This window comes from Dreissena polymorpha, chromosome 8, assembly GCF_020536995.1.
Source record: "Dreissena polymorpha isolate Duluth1 chromosome 8, UMN_Dpol_1.0, whole genome shotgun sequence".
Classification (NCBI taxonomy): Eukaryota; Metazoa; Mollusca; class Bivalvia; order Myida; family Dreissenidae; genus Dreissena; species Dreissena polymorpha.
In genome coordinates this window covers 25,557,936-25,579,260 of record NC_068362.1, presented here as the reverse complement: position 1 = coordinate 25,579,260, position 21,325 = coordinate 25,557,936, and the positions used below count along the sequence as shown (strand labels likewise).

At 36.3% G+C, this 21,325-nt stretch overlaps 1 protein-coding gene across 4 annotated transcripts; it reads left to right on the top strand.

Annotated features, from left to right (window-relative positions):
- Positions 1-1,642: 1,642 nt before the first annotated feature.
- LOC127842116 (nitric oxide-associated protein 1-like) lies at positions 1,643-21,325 on the top strand. Of its 4 annotated transcripts, none has more exons than XM_052371453.1 (9): positions 1,644-2,807; positions 3,481-3,609; positions 4,065-4,232; positions 5,803-5,907; positions 8,543-8,688; positions 12,673-12,804; positions 15,404-15,520; positions 18,350-18,467; positions 20,553-21,325. In XM_052371453.1, exons 1-9 carry the CDS (start codon positions 1,844-1,846, stop codon positions 20,720-20,722), a joined length of 2,049 nt encoding a protein of 682 aa, XP_052227413.1. In that variant the 5' UTR covers positions 1,644-1,843; the 3' UTR covers positions 20,723-21,325. The 4 variants fall into 4 exon arrangements, with proteins under 4 accessions (XP_052227415.1, XP_052227414.1, XP_052227413.1 ...); XM_052371457.1 differs by having other exon boundaries at positions 1,645-2,374; XM_052371455.1 differs by lacking the exons at positions 15,404-15,520; positions 18,350-18,467; positions 20,553-21,325 and adding an exon at positions 15,095-15,145 and having other exon boundaries at positions 1,643-2,807.

Here is a 21,325-nt window from a genome sequence, read left to right as displayed (position 1 = left end):
TGATTTTTCGTAATAATTTTCCATTCAAAATGATGTTTTTACTAATCAGTATCATAGCTATCCCCCTGTGCCTGGGATACTTCCCCTGTGCCTGGGATACTTCCCCTGTGCCTGGGATACTTCCCCTGTGCCTGGGATACTTCCCCTGTGCCTGGGATACTTCCCCTGTGCCTGGGATACTTCCCCTGTGCCTGGGATACTTCCCCTGTGCCTGGGATACTTCCCCTGTGCCTGGGATACTTCCCCTGTGCCTGGGATACTTCCCCTGTGCCTGGGATACTTCCCCTGTGCCTGGGATACTTCCCCTGTGCCTGGGATACTTCCCCTGTGCCTGGGATACTTCCCCTGTGCCTGGGATACTTCCCCTGTGCCTGGGATACTTCCCCTGTGCCTGGGATACTTCCCCTGTGCCTGGGATACTTCCCCTGTGCCTGGGATACTTCCCCTGTGCCTGGGATACTTTAAAGTTGTACTGCAACCGACAACGACAAATTTTGCTTAAATAGGACGAGCACACGATAAATATATAGTTTTTTTTCTGATTATTGACTTTATTTTCAGTTGCGCAATATCATTAAATTTGATCTGAAGAGAATTCGATGTGAAATTGTTAAAACTATATTGACACGTACTATAGGACTAGAAAGTTCAAAGATATTGCTATATGTTGGTGTTGTTTTTGAATTCTTTAATAATGCTTATATTATTTTGTTATGTTTTTATAAAATGCACATATCCATATATTAAACATAACAATATGCATACTACTGAAATAAAAGGTGAAATTTAATGTATTTTGTTTAATTAACAATGACTCTTATATAGTACGCCAATGACAGGTCCGAACTTTATGCTAGTAATCTACAAAGCGGCTAACTGCTGATACACCGATATGAAGTACTCTTCATAACAAACAAAATGGCGTCCTGCCGTGAACAGAACCCAGCCGATATCGATATAAACTGTACCATCATATCAAAATGGAACTTAATTTCTTCACAAAAAGGATAAAATAGTAACGGGCCGATGTGTGTTCTTTGATTTATAACGATTATTTATTTAATTGAAGACAAAGGCTTAATACACCGGTACGCGGTATCCTCACGGTAATTAATAAAATCATATGAAAATAAAATAAAATGTTCTCCTGAAAACATACACTACATGATATTTCATAAATCAGTTTTAACGCGCACACACACATGGGCACACACTATGAAGTACCACATATATGAGTTACTTGAGCTGAAAAATGCAGCTATTGAAATAGTAACACAACAAAAAGCGAAAAAATGATATTTAGGCAAACAGAAGACATAAGCAAAGCAAGTTTAACATGCATGTCAATCAAACGCTCACAAGCTACATCATACTTATTGATACATAAGAGAATAAATCAATTGAACTTGATTTTTGTGATAATTTGAATGCTGGGATATCTAGACTTAATACTTGAAATTGTTAAAAAATTGAAATATTTAAGTATAATACTGAAATATCTCGTTGGACACGTAACATAAAGTCACAAATAATAAAAATTAATCAAGTGAACTCACACCGGCGAAAATATGCACGCATTGCTCTATTTTTATAATTTTTAGTGACTCGCAACCCTTTTTGCATTTCTCACAACTTTTATATGTATTTACCTCTCACACGTCATACAATTTCGCGAAAAAAAACGCATGGCAGTGAAATATTTCCTTAAAAATAAATACTTAAATTGACACCTCATTTTTAAGTTATTCATAAGGTTTTACCAGTGTGTGATGTCTTTTAAACTTTACGATATCATTTCCCATCAATGTCAACTTGCTCATTCTGAGACATTGTTGATTATAAAATGGCTTTCTGTTTAAAGAGATTTATGCATATTCAAAGGAGTTTAGTGTTTAAGAATTCCTTGCAAAACACTTTCGGGCCTTGCAATATTCATACAGTATGGGCTTTAAACAAAAAGCATGACTCTCAGCCCATTCTTCCAGATGCAAACAATCTGTCAAAAGTTAGAAAGAGAAAACAACCACTTGCCATTCAATATTTAAGAGATCTGAATGAAAGTTCAGTTACAGAAATTCTGAATGATAGAGAAGTCAGTAAAGGTGAACAAGTGGACGAAATTAGAGAACAGATTGAAGTCTTAAAACAAATGAAAGAACAAATGAAAAGTGAAGTCAAGGATTATAAACATCAATTGAAGCAGACAAATGTAGAAGATGTCCATGAAAATGAGCAGGATGATATGTATGTCCAAAAATCCTATATGTTAGGAACTCCTAATGAAAAGTCTGAGCTTTCAGAAGTGCCGTGTGGGGGATGTGGTGCTATGCTGCACTGTTTAGACCCTGCCATTCCCGGCTTTGTTCCACAAGAGGTATACAAAACAAACAAATTAGACGAAATCAAGTGTCGGAGGTGCATGTATATAACCTGGAATGAAAATCAGAATGTTGTACAAGAAGTTGATATGAATGTTTATAAAAGTATATTTCATAGAATAAAGAAAAATAATTCCCTTGTTTTAATGGTGGTTGATGTTAATGACCTAGCAAATAGTTTTATTCCGGATTTTCTCAAGCTGATAGGAAATAGAACTCCTTTAGTTGTTGTTGGAAACAAAGTTGATTTAATTCCTAAAGATAGCAAGGGGTATTTGGACAGAATTCTGTCCCGCATGGCAGAGGAATGTTACCAGGCCAACCTAGTTGCCAAGGACAATATCAAGCATGTGTGTTTAGTGAGTGCAAAAACTGGCTATGGAATTGAGGAGCTGGTCAATAAGTTGTTTAACTTTTGGAAGAACGAAGGTAAATGAATCCAGTTTGGCATGATAATACTCGAAAAAATGAATCTAGTGTTAGTCAGTTGTAGTCAAACTCTTCAATTGATTGTATAGTAATAGGGTCACAGCTATCGCTCAGGGATTAAACCATTTTTTTTTTGTCGACCATATACATGGTTATTTACTCAATAATACGCAATTGATATGGTCTGTTTCTCTAAGGCATTCAGCTGCTAGGTTTTATGACCTGTATTTCGGTCATATAAACAGATGATGGCATTGACACCAGATAAGCAAAAACAGGTAAGAAATCTAGTAAAATAGTGCTGTAAAATGTACTGTCCAAAAATTTAGAGTCATAAATTATTGACAAAAACCTGTAGGTCAGAAAATTTTGAGTCAAGAAAAATAAATTTTACCAAAAAAGGGGTGTCTGAAAATTTAGAGTGTCCGAAAACTTAAAATTATAACGGTATTCAGTTTCTAGTAGCATTACCAAAAGATATGCATTGTTATGCATGTACTGAATATAAAACACTTATAATGTGGAACTGCAAATGTAAATTTTGTTAATTTATTTTACAATTTTTTTACAATTAAGCCAAAAGTTGTAAAATAAAGTCTGTGTTATTGAATCACTTAAGATATTAAGATATGTTGTAAAATATATTTTTACATACATCTTTTCTACTTGCCAGGAAATGTCTACTTGGTGGGTGTTACCAACTCTGGCAAGTCCACTCTCTTCAACAAGCTGTTGGACTCTGACTTCTGCAAGTACACATGTAGAGACATTGTACAGCGAGCTACTGTTTCCAGATTGCCAGGTAAAGTTAAACTTAAAGATATCAGTCATATTAATTTTATTTGTTCTCGCGCAACATAAACTGTGTACAGTCACTCTTAGGGCTATGGGTTGAAGCTTGTTTTGACCAAAGGATTATACTAAGAGTAAGCATTAAAATGTATGCATTGTATAATATGTTCTTAAGCGTGGTGAACGATGCTCGATATTATTCACTTTATTGATAAAAACACCACATCGTTTAATGTAATTTTCATTTATAAAGATGAAAAAAAATATGTTCATAATTTAAGCGATTGAGTCATTTTTACTTAGCCTTTTTCAGTCTTAAGAAAGCCCCAGGAAAGATTATCAGATGGGAAAAAGTTTTTATCTCCTCTTAATTTTTTTCCAATTTCATAATTCCTACATGTTCATGTATATTGATTTGGCTGTATAAATAATGAATGTCAGATTGAGGGCCCTGGTTTATTTTAGGAACAACCATGAATGTCCTTGGGTTCCCAAACATGAGAGCCAGGAACTTTTACCTCGCCTTACGAACAGAGCGTTTGATTGCCAACAGGGAGCGCGAACAAGCCTTGTTCAAGAAGCAGAAGGATAAACTGAAAAGATATGGTCGAAGTGACAATGCTGTACTGAAAGGTGAGAAAAGAATGACGTAAGTGTCAAGAGCTTATCTTACAAATAAATCTTGATGTTTTTTTGTCCCCCAGTCTATACTGGGGGACATTTTGTTTTTGCCCTGTCTGTTTGTTGGTTTGTTTGTTGGTTTGCATCAAATTTTAACATTTGCCATAACTTTTGCAATATTGAAGATAGCAAGTTCATATTTGGCATGCATGTGTATCTCATGGAGCTGCACATTTTTAGTGGTGAAAGGTCAAAGTCATCCTTCAAGGTCAAAGGTCAAATAGATGGGTCAAAATAGCTCATTTAATATACACTATAACTTCTCTTGCAATATTGAAGATAGCAACTTGATATTTGGCAGGCATGTGTATCTCATGCAGCTGCACATTTTGAACGGTAAAGGTCAAGGTCAAAGGTCAAATATATGGGGGGGACATAGTGTTTCACAAACACATCTTGTTTTCCCATTTAATACACATGTCATCAGGGTTTCCCCCCGAGGCAAATGCTTTGTCATCTCTTAAACCAGGAGTGCTCTTGGAAAATACCTTAATTACTTCAACATGACTTTATTATGCCCCAGGTAGGGTGGCATATAGCAGTTGAACTGTCTGTCAGTCAGTCTGTCCGTCTGAAAACCTTAACATTGCCGATAACTTTCTTACTAAAAACAGATTCACTTCATACTTGGACAAAACATCCCTTTGGACAAGACCTTTCTTCTGACATATGTGTTTTCGACTTTGACCCCTCAATGACCTTCACTTTATAGTCCAAATTTCTGGAAACTTTAACATTGCCCACAATGGACAAGACCTTTCTACTGATGTATATATTTTGACCATTTACCCTGAATTACCTTGACCTTATGGTCCAAATTTCGTAAAACATTAAATTTGCCTTAACTTCCTCATTACTTAATAGATTAATATCATACTCAACACCCCTTTCCATGTTTTATGCCCCCGAAGGATGGCATATAGTTTTTTAACTGTCCGTCTGCCTGTCTGTCAGTCTGTCTGTCAATCAGTCTGTCCGTCCGAAAACTTTAACATTGGTCATAACTTTTGCAATATTGAAGAAAGCAACTTGATATTTGGCATGCATGTGTATCTCATGGAGCTGCACATTTTGAGTGGTGAAAGGTCAAGGTCATCCTTCAAGGTTAAAGGTCAAATACATGTATATGGCTTCAAAGCGGCGCAGAAGGGGGCATTGTGTTTCTGACAAACACACCCCCCTTTTTAGCCAAAATAATTAGTTTTAGTGACTATGTTTTCGGACTTGCGTGTTTTTGTCCATATTAGTGACTACAATTTTTTGGACAGTATATTTTACAGCGCTATTTTACTAGATTTCTTCCCTGTTTTAGCATATCTGTCACCCTTCGATCATGGAGTTTTACTACTGGCAACTCGCAGTCTGATCAGGTTTTATGCTGTTTGCAGTATTTAAGGGTTGAAAATAAAGCCTTTAAAACTTGGTCTTTAATCAAATTTAACTTTCTTAGGGACTACAAATGCGTCAAAATACGTATCTAATTGGTAAAGGGTTAAGTGACTCAGATTGCTTTCTTGAGCAGGCCACGTTGGGAAGACAGAGTTCCGTTCTGAAGAGGAGGTGGAGAAATGGAGGGAGAAGCATGCCAGCACTGGCAACTCCTTTGCCACATACTCACTGGACTCATGTAAGTCTCTCAGACTGCGCTATATATTGAACTTGTGTATGTCCATTTTCTTTTAAATACCTTTTTGTTGCACTTACTTATACTTATATACGTATAGTTTATTTGTTTGAAGCTCGACTATAGTCAGATCTATACTACTCACCCTAATGGCAGAATCTTTGCCACTGCATGCTGGTTTAGGTAAATAGTCCAAGCTGTTCTATACACCCAAATGTTTTCCCCTGAAAACCCAGGTTAAGGTAAATGTGCAACCTCTCATTTCACTGTTTCTACTAAAGGTATTCAATTGAAACTTCACACTGGTAATAGAAGTCATTGTTTGAGGTCACTGACCAAGTTCCATAACACTGAGCTGCAATTAAGCATAAAATTGCCCCTTTTTTACTTAAGACATGTGGTAAAGGTAATTGTGGGAAATCACTGCACAAGCCCTATACATGTAACTATGATCTGTAAGTGAGCCTTATTATGCGCTTTTTGAAGGTAGAAGTTTGATTAATGTAAATTTGCAATATCTTCATATCAGTGTTTCTACTACATGTATTTAATGAAAACTTCTTACATGTGTTTGGTGTCATTGTGTGATCGTTGGTGTAACTTATTACGATCAATTGCTCCCACCTTTATATTAAAATACATAATAATGTGTTTAGTTTTTTTTATAAACCTACATGTACCCTTACCTAAATTTTGTACCAGCACTTACGTCTGAGTATGTCCCCTTTTGTAATGATGAAAGTCAAGTTAAGATTTTTTGTGCAAGTTGAAACTTAAGTTTAAAGTTTGCATGCAGCAAGCACATGTCTCTGCAACTACTAACGATGTTCAATTGAAACTTCACATGGACCTTTTAGATCAATATGTGAGGTCAAACACCAAGGTCCATACCTCTGATCTGCAATGTTAGCAGCATTATTCCATTATTAATCTTTATTAAAAAAATTTAGTCTCATTTTGGAAAAAAATATACTTTTTATGCTCCCCCAAAATTTATTGGAGGGGGGAGCATATAGTCGCCGCTTCGTTCGTCCGTCCTTCCGTCCGTGTGTCCGTCCGTGCACAATTTCTGTCCGAGCTATTTCTCAGCAACTAATGACCGGAATTCAATGAAACTTTATGGGAAACTTTTACTACCAAGAGGAGATGTGCATATTATCAGCGGGTTCTGGTCGGATGATTTTTCACAGAGTTATGGCCCTTTGAAATTTTCCATTAACTGTACATATAGTGCAATTCTTGTCCGGGCTATTTCTCAGCAACTAATGACCGGAATTAAATGAAACTTTATGGGAAGCTTCACTACCAAGAGGAGATGTGCATATTATCAGCGGGTTCTGGTTGGATGATTTTTTTTACAGAGTTATGGCCCTTTGAAATTTTCCATTAACTGTACATATAGTGCAATTTTTGTCGGGGCTATTTCTCAGCAACTAATGACTGGAATTCAATGAAACTTTATGGGAAGCTTCACTACCAAGAGGAGATGCCATATTAAGAGCGGGTTCTGGTCGGATGATTTTTTCACAGAGTTATGGACCTTTGAAATTTTTGAAATTTTCCATTAACTGTACATATAGTGCAATTCTTGTCCAGGCTATTTTTCAGTAACTTATTACCGGAATTCAATGAAACTTTATGGGAAGCTTCACTACCAAGAGGAGATGTGCATATAATCAGCAGGTTCTGGTCGGATGATTTTTCACATTCATGGCCCTTTGAAATTTTCTATAAAAAAATACTTGTCCCCCCAACTACTGTGCCCTCAAGACGTTTCCTTTTATCTGAATATAGTGCAATATTGTGCCAAAAAAAAACTTTGGAGAGCATCACCCGTCCTCGACGGTTTCTTGTTTCCATTGGGAATGGGGCCGGATACCGAACCTAATTTTGACAACAACAAAAAACACTGCCTATTTCTAGCTGACATGCATACCTTGCATGGGGTTGCATTTTGGGCCAGTTGGTTCAAGGTCACTGTTGCTAAAAATAGACACATTTTGTGTTCAATAACTGTAGTTAAGATGGAGAAATTGCGCTGAAATTTTGTTTGTAGGTACATGTATTATACAAGATGATCTACTTGATTGCATTAGATATTGCATTTTAGAATTATTCTACAAGATGATCAACTTGATCCCATTAGAGATTGCATTTTAGGATTATTCTACAAGATGATCTACTTGATCCCATTAGAGATTGCATTTTAGGATTATTCTACAAGATGATCTACTTGATCCCATTAGAGATTGCATTTTAGGATAATTCTACAAGATGATCAACTTGATCCCATTAGAGATTGCATTTTAGGATTATTGTACAAGATGATCTACTTGATCCCATTAGAGATTGCATTTTAGGATTATTCTACAAGATGATCTACTTGATCCCATTAGAGATTGCATTTTAGGATTATTCTACAAGATGATCTACTTGATCCCATTAGAGATTGCATTTTAGGATTATTCTACAAGATGATCTACTTGATCCCATTAGGGATTGCATTTTAGGACCAGTGTGGTCAGTGTTTAGGCCTATAACAACCAGAGTATTTTTAGGTATTTTTAGAATTATTTTTTTGTACTTATGTTGCCCCTTGTGCACGTTATGAACTCTGCTCTACATCATTCTATTCCAGTGACACCTGAAGCTGACACAGATATCAATGAGGAGACGGAGGTGAAGCCAGAGTCACTGCTGCTTCCACGCCGGACCATTCTTCCTGATGAGTTCCCTGACAGCTGTTGGACATACGATACTCCTGGACTGGTAAACCCGGATCTGGTAAGAAACTGGGCTGGTAGTCTTAATTCTTATGTAAGTCTTAACTTCAAGAATTGTTTACTTACAATCCAGAATGCAGGATCAACGGGGATCACAGATGATTATACACATGTGCTGGATAGAATGAAAACACACTGTTAAGAATTTAATTTTTGCAAGTATCTCAAGTTATAATATTGAAATATATTTGCAAAAATCTTAAGTGCATATAGGAAGTTTTTCTTGCAGTTTGTGCCGATATCTTGAGATTTTTTAATACATTATTGAATACGTCTGAAATCAGTGCCAAAATTTCACGTTGGTTGCAGCATAACTGTGTAAATGTTGCGTAAATATCGAATTTTGGCCAAGAGCACAGGCTTATTTAACCCTTTGCATGTTTGGAAATTTGTTGTTTGCTAAAATGTTGTCTGCTGAATTTCTAAAATTAGCATTTTCTTCAATGTTTTATAAAGAATATTATCAGAATAGCAAACAGTTTGGATCCTGATGAGACGCCACGTTCTGTGGCGTCTCATCTGGATTCAAACTGTTTGCAAAGGCCTTCAAAATTCGGTTCCCGCACTGAAAGGGTTAATTAAGTAATTCTGATGCATTTCACATTGCCATAAGCCACATTCAAAATTGCCTTTTATGCACGAGTTGAAATTCTTCAAAAAAATGGTTTATAATGTTATTTGAAAAAAGCACCACTTACCGGTGTGTGTAAATCCATTAACATCCATTAGTGAACCCCATAAAGTCGCGTGATCATGCACCCTTAATTGGAATTCTTAAAGTGATATTATGGGCATCTTACAGTATATAGGTGTCTATCGCAACCGTTGTTAATTTTTTATGTTTTCACTTCATATACACTTATATTTGTTAATATAGCATCAACATACTAAAACAATATCCCGGAAAGAGAACAATAATCCATTTGAATATCGACCGTACTTTCGTTTTGACAACTGACGACAAAAATGATTTGATGTACAAAGTGAGTCTGAATGTTGTTTTCATGCAGATTCGTTCATACAACACAAAAACACAATTTTGTTTTACGGATCATTTCGGCTTAGAGGACTGGGTCAGTCATGTAAAATATAGAAAATAATGTATATTTTTTATAAACAACTGTTAGCAAGATGAGTTGTAGATAATTGGTCAGTTACCACATTTTAAGTAATTCTTTTGACCTGTTAATTCTTTTCAGCTCAACTCCACAGTGAAAAAATGCCCATAATATCACTTTAACGAAGTCTTATGATGTACAAGGCTTGAGCCTATCTTATTAAACATTGACAGATAAAGGTTAAATATAATGTCACTTATTGCCAGTATATTTTTATATGAGCAGCGCTGTGGGAAAACTGGGCTTAATGCATGTGCATAAAGTGTAGTCCCAGATTAGCCTCTGAAGTCTGCATAGGGTAGCATGAACCAATGATTTTTTCAAACATAAATAATTGATGTAAAATGCTTGCAGGAATAATATTTAAGGTTTAAGAAGGCATTTTCTTTTTGTTTTAAAGGATTTCTTTGAAATATATATTTTTTATGATTTTTTTGGCAACAAGGGGTAACACATTTTTAAAAAATGTAATAAATTTTCTGACAAAAAACTGGTACCATGAGTAGCATGAAACAATATTTTTTTTAAACATATGTTATTGATGAAAAATGATTGCAAAAATAATATCTAGGGTCTAATAAAGCATTTTTTATTTTATTTTAATTGGTTACTCTGAAAATTCTATTTTTCATGATTATTTTTTTTTGCAACAAGGGGTTATGAAATTTAAAAAATGTTATTGGATTTTTAGACCAAAACTGGTGCTATGATAATACTATGATGCACTTCGCCAAAACATTTGTAATTATATTGTTTATTCTTGAAAATGTATTTCTCCTATTCACTAAAAATAACACTTTTGATCAGAAAATTCGTATATAATGATGTTTACTTTTATTTTCAAGAAGCTTAATGCCTCTTTTTATTTGTATTCAGCCACAAGTTCTTGTCAGCCACTTACGGGTTATATGTTGCCTTTCTTTTACTAAATGCAAAATAATTATTCACTTTGAGACATTTCATAAAATATTTTATGTCTTTACAGCACCCAAAGGCAAATACATTTAGATATCAAGTACTTCCATACTAACAGGACCATTCTAGGCGGGCAACTTAGCAACCTTTATTTGTTCATATCTTCCTATCAATCTGTTATATGTGTTATGAATCATTTGTTCGGAGAACATTAAATGTTTATTATAACTTTTAAATAATTCAATGTTCAAAGTGATATTGTTATTGACCGATAAACCAACATACTGATTAAAAAGGAATATTTTATTAATTATTTGCATTTTATCTTACATGAGTAATATTTGCCTAAATGTTTTTCAAACTATACAGAAATCTATATACAATTGACGACGTTTATCAAAATAAAACATTTATGAAATGGAAGTTTAAGATAAAAATAAATAATGCAAGTTTTATCAGATATTCGTAATAATTTCCAATATAATTGAGTGTCTGAGCAATGCGGATGAATTAATGTAACGGATGGAACGAACACTTGTCTACACTTGAATTATGATTTATTTTTCAATATTTTATGCACTTAAGTTTAGCCTTAATGCGTATTTATAGGCATTGATAGACAGTGTCCCTCCCAAAATCAAGGAATTATTACTTGTTATTCATTTGTGAAATGGTATACAATAATTTTGTGGTAGAATATTTGAGAAAAACATTAGAAACGAAACTTGTCAGTGATGAAATTTTCCATATGGTTACGGAAATTACCGATCGTCGGTTTCCGAAAAACAATACGTCGCGGTTTCAAAAATATGATGGTTGTGCCCAAAGATTTTGGTGTTAATGAACATTACTGGTTTATATTTTAATAATTTCGATTCTCGTTTGATTAATAGGTGATTTCAAGGCTGATAAACTTGAAATATGCAAGCTATTTTTTCGTTTTGCATATGTCTGTCGATACATCTGTACAATCGGTAATTTCGGTAACCACTCGCTAAATTGTAGCAGACACAAGTTTAAATAAGAATTTTTATGTTTTACACAAATATTCTACCTCTTTTTGCTAAAAACTAATACATGAATGATTTAAAAGTAATATTGCATCGTTTTCAGCCAGGAACACTGTCTATAACCGCGAAAAAAAAACATAACAAACTTTTTTATTTACGATATTTACTTTCTAAATAGCTTGCACGCGGCATGGCATTGCATGTTCCGCAAGATAAATATCTCGACTTTATTCATTGGATGATTTCGGACTGTTTCATCCAATCAGAAAATAGCTTTTAAACGTAATTTAGACCCCTGTTAAGCGAGATAATTAAGAACCACTTTTTATACACTGCCAAATTGTGACATCACGAGTTGCCTCCCTTGTTGGTTCATGCTACATAGGGTAATGAGGGACAACACTTTCTGTATAGACCAAATATTCGTTAAAAACAGACTTCTTGAACAAAATCAGTAGAAGCAGAAAGTGGACTGCACATGCTTAGCTGGGACAACACTTCATGTTCATGCATGAAGCCCAGTTTTCTCACAGTGTTGCTCATTTCCAACTTGACACATGCAACATTTTCCATTACGCTTTGCATCAGAATATGATTGCAATGATAACATTTGTAATATAATTACCAGTATCCTTATTTCACAAGCACTGGTTTAATAATGAAATTGAGTTTGCAAAAATTTCATTCAGATAAAATTAAAAAGCTTTAAATGAAAACAATATGTGGACTTTAACATAAGTACTTTATGTTCAAAAGAATGAACAAAACACTGTTTTGTACCTCACCATGAACTTTTAAAATAGTGATATAAAGTTTAATTAACCATATATAAAAAGTCACTTATTTTCAGTTTTATGTTTTTGTTTATAATTTAATAACTGGGTATTATTCATAATTAATTTGATTACCGGTAATTACCCGTTCTGACTCTTTCTATGCCAGGTTGTGAACTACCTAACCCAAGATGAGTTGAAGTTGGTTCTCAAACAGAAGGTGATACATCCGCGCACCTTTGTCATGAGGCCGGGAACCACCATGTTCATCACAGGGCTCGCTAGGATTGACTACCTCGAGGTTAAATCATACATTTGCTCACTTCATTACCATGTATTACACTCAACCATACATAACAGTCATACGGCTTTTTTAACACGCCAAACACGCGAAAACCGTTTTATTGACAGAATGCCAAGATTGGTTTAAAGCTAGTTTTGTTTAAAACTATTTGTTTTTAGCTTGATTGCATAGAAAGCCTTAAGCTTATTTGAAACTCTAGGGTCCGTTTCCTTGGACTAAAACCAGTACTTGATGTCTATTGGGGAAATCTAAAGAACACTTCCACAGTGAGGATTGAACCCAAGATTTTTTTTAAAGTAAGTTTTCTGTTGAAATCATGTTTATATCTTTTGACCTCTACTTAGGAATTATTAAAGAAGAAAACTTGTTTATTGGCACACAAAAAGTATGATTTACATATACTTACACATTTTATATTGTTTTACGCAATTAAGATCAGTCAAAGAATTCCAAGCTTTCGTATGGGCTAAACACATGACCAATGGATGTAGAACATGGTGACCAATGGATGTAGAACATGGTGACCAATGGATGTAGAACATGGTGACCAATGGATGTAGAACATGGTGACCAATGGATGTAGAACATGGTGACCAATGGATGTAGAACATGGTGACCAATGGATGTAGAACATGGTGACCAATGGATGTAGAACATGGTGACCAATGGATGTAGAACATGGTCCAAATGTGTTGTATAATCTGAATATTTGCCACTGGTTAAGAAATTAAATTCAAGTCTTTCATGTATTGTGATTGGTTTTTTAACTCTTGATTAAATCTAAATAAGCCTCGCTCTGAGAATATACGGCATACAGTGTAATCCCGGATTAGCCTGTGCAGTCCACACAGGCTTATTAGAGACGATACTTTCAGCTCTTATGATATTTTTTGTTTAACCCTTTACCACTTAGATACGTATTTTCACGCATTTATGATTTATAGCCTCTTAGAACGTTAAATTTGTTTAAAGACATTTCTTACTAGATTCATGTTTTTAAGGCTTCATCTGCAAACCTTAGATACTGATGAGCAGCAAACAGCATAAAACCTGAACAGACTGCGAGTTACTCGCAGGCTGTTCTGGTTAAATGCTGTTTGCACTTAGCCATTTACACTTTGCCTCTGAGAGGGAAAGGGTTAAAAGAAGTCTCATCTTAGCTAGTGCTGCAACAATATACCGGTATATCGGTATATATCGCAATACGAAATCCGCATTTTGTATTGCGATACGATTTTCATCATACCAGTTCAATAATTCTACAATAATTCATCCGTATTTCGCCCAGAAAAGCCATCAGAAATAATGATATCAAGGTAAACAAAACAAAAACGGTGTTAAATTTAAGATGAAGCTTATGGCAATACGAGAAAAACAATTCTCAAAATAGCAGACGAAACGAACGCCGAGTTTGACTTTATAGACATTTTTGTAAAAAAGGCTAGAATTGCCAATAGGATATAACTAGAACTTAAACATACAATACAAAGGTTATGTTCATGCAATTAAATTGGCTTTGGTGATATGCTGGCGAGTTATTATTCTGGTACAATTTAGCAATATATTGCAATACGGGTTTTTGAACTTACAATATATTGCAATACAGTTTTTGGCGTATTGTTGCAGCACTAATCTTAGCGATAATCCTGTTAAGTTGAAAGTGTACTTCATGCACATGCATTAAGCACGTTTTTTGAGAGCGAGGCTCAAGTCTATCTGTACTGTTCTAGGTTGTGCCCAACACACTGTTCACTGCACACATTTAGGCTCAAGTCTATCTGTACTGTTCTAGGTTGTGCCCAACACACTGTTCACTGCACACATTTAGGCTCAAGTCTATCTGTACTGTTCTAGGTTGTGCCCAACATGCTGTTTACTGCACACATTTAGGCTCAAGTCTTTCTGTACTGTTCTAGGGTGTGCCCAACATGCTGTTCACTGCACGCATTTAGGCTCAAGTCTATCTGTACTGTTCTAGGGTGTGCCCAACACGCTGTTCACTGCACACATTTAGGCTCAAGTCTATCTGTACTGTTCTAGGTTGTGCCCAACATGCTGTTCACTGCACACATTTAGGCTCAAGTCTAACTGTACTGTTCAGGTTGTGCCCAACACGCTGTTCACTGCACACATTTAGGCTCAAGTCTATCTGTACTGTTCTAGGTTGTGCCCAACACGCTGTTCACTGCACACATTTAGGCTCAAGTCTATCTGTACTGTTCTAGGATGTGCCCAACACGCTGTTCACTTCACACATATAGGCTCAAGTCTATCTGTACTGTTCTAGGGTGTGCCCAACACGCTGTTCACTGCACACATATAGGCTCAAGTCTCTCTGTACTGTTCTAGGTTGTGCCCAACATGTTGTTCACTGCACACATTTAGGCTCAAGTCTATCTGTACTGTTCAGGTTGTGCCCAACACGCTGTTCACTGCACACATTAAGGCTCAAGTCTATCTGTACTGTTCTAGGTTGTGCCCAACACGCTGTTCACTGCACACATTAAGGCTCAAGTCTATCTGGACTGTTCTAGGGTGTGCAAAACACGCTGTTCACTGCACACATTTAGGCTCAAGTCTATCTGTACTGTTCTAGGGTGTGCCCAACACGCTGTTCACTGCACACATTGGCATGATGCTTCCTGTTCATGTGATGGACACTGAGAAGGCAGATGAGTTCTACATGCAGACTATAGGCACAGAGACACTTGGGGTGAGTATCCCGGATTAAACTATTATTTAGTGGAAAAAACGGTCTAGAGTTGACAATAATTTACTGGGAAAAAATGGCTTACAGTAAAGTCTAATTTTTGCTGCCATGTGTAAAAACTGGGCTTAATGCATGTGCGTAAACTTTCTGTTTTTATGATGTATCTTGTTTAAAGTCTGTTATTAGTGGAGATACATTTTAAGCTGAAATTGTCATTCCTGATTATGCATTTAGCTGAGTTTTTGCAGAGGGTGGCTTATTTAAATTGTAAGAAACATAACATATGTGGTCTTATTTGAGAGTGAAAGTGTATTTTGTTTTAAAAAAAAATCAAACATCATATCATATGGTAAATGTATATGTATTCCTTTTTAATTTCATATTCATTAACAAACAATATTATCTTTTTACAATCTGGGATGAAATATAGGTTTGTTTTGTGGATTTTTCATGAAAAACATTTTTCAAGACATTAAGTATGAAATGACACATATTTTTCTGACAAATTTCTTCACTTTTCAACAAACTTAATTCCAACTTACATGCATAATAAAAAGAATGTGAGCTAGAGGGCTTAAACTTTACAAACATATTTTTAAGCAACAGGCCTTGTGCACCTAAATATTTTGGTTTGAATGTTTTCTATATCAATGGTTTTATGGGTCCTTTTTAGCTCACCTGATTGCTCAGGATCGGTGAAAAAACATGGCCTCCAGTGGGCGGCGCATTTTTCTCTATATGTTTATTGTGGCAGTTTTCCCTATTTGGCTATAGAGAAACCTTGTAAACACCCTAGAAGTCACAATTTTTGCCGAAATCATCATAAAAGTTGGTCAAAACATTGGTTTTATTGATATCTCGGACAAGTTTGAAAATGGTCGGGATTGGTGAAAAAACATGGCTGCCAGTGGGCGGGGCATTTTTCTCTATATGTATATAGTGAAAACATGTGAACACAGTAGAAGTCACATTTTTGGCCCAATTTTCATGAAATTTGCTCAGAACATTTGTTTCCTTGATAAGAGAGTTGAGTTAAAAAATGGTTCCGGTCAGTTGAATAACATGGCTGCTGGGAGGGGGGCAGTTTTCTCATTATGCCCCCCCCCCCCTTTCGAAGAAGAGGGGGTATATTGTTTTGCTCATGTCGGTCCGTCCCTCCACCAGATGGTTTCTTGATGATAACTCAAGAGCGCTTATGCCAAGGATCATGAAACTTCATAGGTACATTGATCATGACTCGCAGATGACTCCTATTGATTTTTAGGTCACTAGGTCAAAGGTCAAGGTCACGATGACCTGAAATAATAAAATGGTTTCTGGATGATAACTCAAGAACACTTATGCCTAGGATCATGAAACTTCATTGATACATTGATCATGACTAGCAGATGACCCCTATTGATTATCAGGTCACTAGGTCAAAGGTCAAGGTCACGGTGACCCAAAGCAGTAAAATGGTTTCTGGATGATAACTCTAGAACGCTTATGCCTAGGATCATGAAACTTCATAGGTACATTGATCATGACTAGCAGATAACCCCTATTGATTTTCAGGTCACTAGGTCAAAGGTCAAGGTCACGATGACCCGAAATAGTAAAATGGTTTCCGGATGATAACTCAAGAACGCTTAGGCCTAGGATCATGAAACTTCATAGGTACATTGATCATAACTCGTAGATGACCCCTATTGATTTTCAGGTCACTAGGTCAAAGGTCAAGGTCAAGATGACCCAAAATAGTAAAATGGTTTCCGGATGATAAATCATGAACGCTTAGGCCTAGGATCATGAAACTTCATAGTTACATTGATCATGACTCGTAGATGACCCCTATTGATTTTCAGGTAAAGGTCAAAGGTCAAGGTCGGGGTGACCTGAAATAGTAAAATGGTTTCTGATGATAACTCAAGAACGCTTATACCTAGGATCATGAAACTTCATAGGTACAATGATCATGACTCGCAGATGACCCCTATTGATTTTCAGGTCACTAAGTCAAAGGTCAAGGTCACGGTGACCTGAAATAGTAAAATGGTTTCTGGATGATAACTCAAGAACGCTTATGCCTAGGATTATGAAATTTCATAGGTATATTGATCATGACTCGCAGATGACCCCTATTGATTATCAGGTCACTAGGTCAAAGGTCAAGGTCACAGTGCCAAATAACGTATTCACACAATGGCTGTCAAGGTAACGATGACTCAACTTAGAAAAATGGTTTCTGGATGATAACTCAAGAATGCTTACGCCTAGGATCATGAAACTTCATAGGTATATTGATCATGACTCGCAGATGAAATAATGATTAAACTTGACCAGGATGTTTGTCTGGACAATATCTATGTCAAGTTTGACATTTGGTAAAGATTGAATGAACCGACTCCTCTCGGGTGAGCGAACCATCTTGGCCCTCTTGTTGTATACATCAGCTGAGGTTTTGTGACCACAGTGGAAAGGAGGGGGGCATCCATGTCCTATGAACACATTTCTTGTTCAAATTAAAATTTCTATAAAATGATTATAACAATTTCCATATACATGTACTGACATGCATCATCAGTGCAATTTATCTTAAGTTTTTTAATACTGTAAAATCATAAGCATTTGTGGGACATTACTGGTTTTTTTTGTTGATTTCTTGTGTTGACTGATCCAAGCATTTAGCACAAGAACATTGGAAAATGACGCAAATTCCTCTTTTTTCCCCCAAAATAAAAAATCCTCGAATTAACAAGTCCACAAAAAGGTCATTAAAAAAACAACATCAACATGGAATTTGTGCTGATGAATGTAAATAATTTTACTGGATGTCTATATTCATTTTTACAGGTACCACTTGGTGATGCTGACCGCTTACAGAGGCTATCCAGCCTATGTGGTCAGCAGTTTACAGTGGAGACCCATGATTCAAACACAGCCAGCGCTGACCTCCAGCTTTCCTCTCTAGGTAACCAAGGCAGATCTGAGCAGCAAACATTTCAGCAAACTATGTTAAGCTCGGCGTATCATGTGAGCCTCCTTCTGGGGAAACTGGGCAAAATGCACGTGCATGAAGTGTCTTGGCAAAATGCATGTGTATGAAGTGTCTGGGCAAAATGCATGTGCATGAAGTGTCTGGGCAAAATGTATGTGTATGAAGTGTCTGGGCAAAATGCATGTGCATGAAGTGTCTGGGCAAAATGCATGTGCATGAAATATCTGGGCAAAATGCATGTGTATGAAGTGTCTGGGCAAAATGTATGTGCATGAAGTGTCTGGGCAAAATGCATGTGTATGAAGTGTCTTGGCAAAATGTATGTGCATGAAGTGTCTGGGCAAAATGTATGTGCATGAAGTGTCTGGGCAAAATGTATGTGCATGAAGTGTCTGGGCAAAATGTATGTGCATGAAGTGTCTGGGCAAAATGTATGTGCATGAAGTGTCTGGGCAAAATGCATGTGCATGAAGTGTCTGGGCAAAATGTATGTGCATGAAGTGTCTGGGCAAAATGCACGTGCATGAAGTGTCTGGGCAAAATGCATGTGCATGAAATGTCTGGGCAAAATGCATGTGTATGAAGTGTCTGGGCAAAATGCATGTGCATGAAGTGTCTGGGCAAAATGCATGTGCATGAAGTGTCTGGGCAAAATGTATGTGCATGAAGTGTCTGGGCAAAATGCATGTGCATGAAGTGTCTGGGCAAAATGTATGTGCATGAAATGTCTGGGCAAAATGCATGTGTATGAAGTGTCTGGGCAAAATGCATGTGCATGAAGTGTCTGGGCAAAATGCATGTGCATGAAGTGTCTGGGCAAAATGCATGTGAATGAAATGTGTGGGCAAAATGCATGTGCATGAAGTGTCTGGGCAAAATGCATGTGCATGAAATGTCTGGGCAAAATGCATGTGCATGAAGTGTCTGGGCAAAATGTATGTGCATGAAGTGTCTGGGCAAAATGCATGTGCATGAAGTGTCTGGGCAAAATGCATGTGCATGAAGTGTCTGGGCAAAATGCATGTGCATGAAGTGTCTGGGCAAAATGCATGTGAATGAAGTGTCTGGGCAAAATGCATGTGCATGAAGTGTCTGGGCAAAATGCATGTGAATGAAGTGTCTGGGCAAAATGCATGTGTATGAAGTGTCGTCCAAGATTAGCCTGCGCAGTCTGTCACTTTCTGCCTAAAGTTGATTTTTGATGAGAAGATACTTTCTTTAAAGGAAAAATTCCAAAAAAGCGGAAAGAGTCGACTCTCATAAGCCTGTGAGGACTGCACAGGCTAATGCGGAATGACACTTTATGCACATTCATTAGGCACAGTTTTCCCAGAGCAAGGCACATATCATGTTATGAAATAGTTTAAAACTTTTTTCATTTTTTCTCTTTCTTTTTACATATTTAGAATTGAAGATATTATAACTAGTCTGAAATGGACTGTAATTATTTGCATGGAAGGTACTTCCAATTTGTTCCTTATTGTATAATATACATGTATTGACATATTTGTTTGTTAAAAATATTTAATTGTTGATGGCGTGCGTTAAGTTTCTGTTTGTCATACAGTATTTTACTGCAATGTTATTAGTATTCATAAATGATTATAAATCCTAAGAGTTGTGAACTTTCAAGAAGTTATTTCATATGAACAAAAACACCAATCGAAAATACCATTCTGCAGTTGGTCCTTTTAAGAACATGCGCTCAATGAAAATGCTAAAAATATTGCCTTACTTATGCATAAAATTAACCCTTCCCCTCATTATAAGCAAAGTGACAATAGCTTTTGCAACCAGCATAAAACCAGAACAGCCTGTGAGTAACTCGCAGTCTGTTCAGGTTTTATGCTGTTTGCTGCTCATCAGTATCTAAGGATTGGAAATGAAGCTTTTAAAACTAGAATTTAGTAAGAAAGGTATTTAATTACATTTAACTTTCTATGGGAGTACAAATACGTCAAAATATGTATCTAAGTGGTGAGGGGTTAAAATAATTCTGGCTGTGTTTCATCGACAACCAGTTTTGTAGCGTGTAATGACACCTATCTCACCTTACAGGTTGGGTGTCCATCGCCTCAAAACCCAGTTCCGTGGTACTGCGCGCATTCACCCCTGGGGGTCGGGGTATGCGCTTGAGATCTCCTGCCATACTTCCCAATATTCTGGCGTTCAAGGGCGAGCGCATTCCACACACAAAGAAGTACCAGATGCGTAAACTCCAGTTGTAGACTAGAGACCATGAACGTTTATTGGATTTGTGACTAAAAAATAAGAACCAATGAAACAGTTAAAACTCAAAATAGGAACCAATGATGTGAGTTGTAACTCCTTGTATGTATTGGATTTATAACAAAAAATATGAACAACTTCAAAGAAGTTTTAACTCAAAATATGAACCAAAAACAATGTTGGCTACATGCTGGTTTCAAGCTTCAGCGGTCAATAGATGTAATTTGGACAGAGAAGATTGCATTTTTATGAAGTCTGTGGTGTTATGTGCTCAGAAAGAGTTGTAACAGATATTTTGATAATAAAATATGATAATATAAACGGAATGGATTTAAGTGAGTATACAGACATTTAACACTAGACCTTTTGTGGGCAGGTAAACAATACATGTAGAAAATAGTCTTGTTAATTATAAGTTTTCTCATTATGGAACGCTAATGAACTTCAATGATTCATTTAGAGGATATTAATTTTATTTCTGAGAAACCCTTTATCATTTTATGAGTGGTCATACGCCTGTTAAAATGGTCTGCACTAACAATCACTTTATATTTTTTCATACTTTTACACATTAAATGGATTAAAAAAATATGTCAGATTTA